This window comes from Calidris pugnax, unplaced genomic scaffold (assembly GCF_001431845.1).
Source record: "Calidris pugnax isolate Ruff unplaced genomic scaffold, ASM143184v1 scaffold91, whole genome shotgun sequence".
Taxonomy (NCBI): domain Eukaryota; kingdom Metazoa; phylum Chordata; class Aves; order Charadriiformes; family Scolopacidae; genus Calidris; species Calidris pugnax.
The window spans coordinates 285281-288762 of NW_015090898.1; the positions used below are offsets into that span (position 1 = coordinate 285281).

The 3482-nt window shown below is 50.3% G+C and overlaps 1 protein-coding gene across 1 annotated transcript in view; it reads left to right on the forward strand.

The window, feature by feature from the left end:
• The first annotated feature begins 2694 nt into the window (after nucleotides 1–2694).
• PI16 (peptidase inhibitor 16) overlaps nucleotides 2695–3482 on the forward strand; it is an 11450-nt gene continuing 10662 nt past the window's right edge. Inside the window, exon 1 of the mRNA XM_014948436.1 lies at nucleotides 2695–2813. Coding sequence (XP_014803922.1) covers nucleotides 2695–2813 — 119 coding nt within the window. The remainder of the gene's footprint in view (nucleotides 2814–3482) is intronic.

The window sequence follows — 3482 nt, forward strand, 5'->3', positions numbered from 1 at the left end:
CGCGGGGACAATTCTCAAGTGTCTGCGAAATGCCTTTTTTTTGTGGGTCCCACTCAAGCCATTGTGGCTGGCTGGGAAGAATCGGAAAAAATTAATCTATTTACAGTTGCTGGTTAGTTTTTTTGGGGGGAAAGGGGCGGTTCTAGGGCAGGTTTGTCCCTATTTAGCAGAAGTGCTCTCACGTATGGCTTCTCCCCTCCGCAAAGAGTTTGCAGCTGGTTGGACAGAAGACGGTGGATCTGGCCTGGTTGCAGATCAAGCTTTCCAAGTGCACTTTATGGTCTCTGCATAAGTTTCCAGCTCTGTGTCTAGGGCGATACATTGCATATGTCCCAACCTTGCTCCCTTTGGAGTTTACATCATTTGTTTTTAAACTTCCAGTATATTTTCTCTTCCTCTTCCAAAAGCTGTAAGGAATTAGCTGCTAAACTGAAACAGGAGGGCAATTCTCCTGCTGATAAAGAGCCGGTTTTGGCCCTGGCCTTCTCTGTAGAACGGCTTCTAGAGCAGCTCCTGTCTTCAGCTGCCAGAGAAGTAGTGCTAACGCCTTCCACACCACAACTCGGGGTGGAAAACTCAGAGGTGAGGCCAAAGTGGCAAAATTAGGATGGCCAAAAGGAGGTGTTGACACCTTGGGCAAATGGATGCAAGCATCATCTTCCTCATCCAGGACTCTGGCTTCAGAGAACTTTTGCTATGGCTCTAAGGAGGCTGCGGTTTCCCTAGAGATCCTGGCAGCTCCTGGTGATCTGCTGAGGCTGGACGGGGAGGGAATGTGGCTTTTTTTCTCAGCTATGGATGCATGGAGGGGCGGACGGGATCGGATGAGTCACAGAGGGTGTGTGTCCCATCGTGGTCTCCCTCACCTCCAGCTTCGCTTTGGCGCTTGTGCGTATCCAAGCTGGTTTGGACAATCCCCCACTCCCCACCCTGCCCAGCTCAGAGGGTCCCTGGTCACTACGTGTGTCCCAGCTCTTTAAAAAACTATGATGCTTCAGAGCTCTGTCCTTGACATGGGCTCCTGCTCGCCCCGTGTCCCCGAGGCTGCAAAGCTGCTCTGAAATGGCACCAGCGAGGCGCAGAAATCGGTGCTACCCCAAAGAGGTGCAGAGAGGGGTCGTTTCTCTCCTTCTCGGGCTGGCACGATGGGCTCCTGCCCATCAGCTGGGCAGGAGGATCGTGGTTTAAAGCTGGTTTCCAAAAACAGGGTCATTGCCCGTTGCTTTCAGTCAGTCCTGAACTCAGGGTAACCGTAAAGGAGGAGGAAGGAGTACTGTGATGTACTTCAGTGCCAGGAAATCAGCATCCCCTGTGGGAGCCATGCTGCCAGTTGCTATTGATTCTTCTTTTTTTTTTTCTTTTTTCCTTTCTTTTTTTCTTTCTGTGCTTTTTTTCCCCTCCCTCCCCACTGCCACTGCACCCACCAATTCCCCCAAGGCGCCTCTGCAGATCCCAGCCTCAAACTCCCTTTTGGCAAAACCCTTGGAGAGCTTTCTAGGGTTGGGTTTCTTGGGAATTTGGGCCTTTAGCTTCTCCCGCTCGTCCTCTTGCTGTAATGGTCTGGCAGAGGAGCTGGTTTTTACTGGGCTGGATGAAAGCACCTCCCTTCTCTGGTGGCTGCCCTCCCCGGCTTTCTAGCAGCGAGCCCTTCAGCATGGGAACCCTCTGGGTGAAGGGAGGTGGGGAGCAGGAGAGCATCTTGTAATTAAAAATACGAGCTTGATCTCATTAAAGTGTGATCCTCCTGCCTCTAAACCCCTTCCTTCCCACCAGTGATGCTGCTCCGGGGAGGGAATTGGGCAGCATCAGCCCAATCCCAGTCCCCATGGTCCATGTTCAGCCCCGAGGGAACCAAGCACTTTTGGGGGTGAGGCCATTTCCGTGGGGGGGCACAAAGAGCTTTCGTTTCCTGTGACCCAAACTTTCTCCTCTTGGTAAATTTTTTCTATGTAGAACTCAATATTCTCCTCTTCAGGAAACTCCTCCTTGTAAAGGATAGATTTACTGTCCTGCTGAGTTTAAACAAGGGAGATGCTGGACTTCCCCTTTGCTTTGGAGAGTCAAAACAACTGACAGGTGATTTATTTTTCACATTATCTCTTTGTCTACGGGGAGGGGAGGCGCGTTATAAAGGCTCAGGGGCGCTGGGAGGTGAAGCTATATATGCATAAAGACTGTTTCAATGCTGAACACTATAAATTCAGTGGTGGATTAAAAAAAAAAAGAATGTAAATATGCACTTAATGCAGAATTTTATGGATGGTCATAATTTAATATATTGCAAACTTTGTAAATACTTGGAAAAAGCCTGTAAAGTGTGTAAATAAGTGAGATTTGTATGTAAGATGAATAAAAAAAAAAAGTTTTTACTTTTTGCAATTAAATACAAGTGTTTAATGCACCTTTTCTCCCCTTTCCTGCTTTATTTTCTCTTCATGTTGCATGTCAGTCACTGAGGGGTTGTCTGACCCTTTTCTAAGTGGAAGAGTCATCTTAAATGAGAAGTTGGGACACTTTTATTTGGAAAATACTGAAAGAAACACTTTGGAAAATGTTTTGTTGGTTTTAGCCTCGTTCCCTAAACAAAGTGGATGCAACGGATCTCTCTGTTCCTCCTTTCTTCCTAACAACAGTCTCTGTCTGTTCTTCACAAATTCAGCTTATTACAGCTAAACCTCTGAGGGGTGGAAGACGATGAGGTTCTCCAGAGTTCATAAAACCAGGCAAGTAGAGGAGGGAAAGATCCCACTGCTCCCAGGACCGTGCATTACCCTGTTAGATGCCAGAGAAGCCGCGCTGAAGACCCTCGAGATGTGAGTCAGTAGGAAACCAGGCTCTTTGACTGGAGTTGACCCTTTTTGGAGCCCACCAGCCCCGACCCAGACCATGCACACCCTGTCATGAGTCGGTGTGTGGCTCCTGTCCCCTCTGATGGCTCCTGGGGGTGTGATGGACGTGGTTTTCTCCTTGGGGGGAGCAGAGGGGAAGCCACATTCCTCCCACGCTTACCTAATGCCGGCTGGACACCAGCTCCATCAGCTCCAGGGTGGGGCTTGGACCTCGCGCCGTTAATCTCCATGCTTCAGACGTTGGCTCCAGAAAGAGCCATCAGGGGCAGGTTGGGGAGTTGAGAAATGGTCCCTCAACCCCTTTGCCAGCACCTGACCTCGCTGAACACATCAGCTGTTACTCATGTTTCCCCACTGGCCACGTGCCCCGGTTGTGACTCCTCTAGGGCTGTTGTTCTCTTCCCCACGAGCACGGTGTGTCCCGTTTCCCTTAATCCCTGTTGCTGTGCTGTCTCAGATTAGGAAGGATGTGGGCCTCTTAGAGCAGGGCCAGAGGAGGCCATGGAGATGCTGGGAGGGCTGGAGCCCCTCTGCTGGGAGGGGGGGCTGAGAGAGTTGGGGGGTTCAGCGGGGAAAAGAGAAGGCTCCAGGGAGACCTTGGAGCCCCTTCCAGTCCCTCAAGGGGCTCCAGGA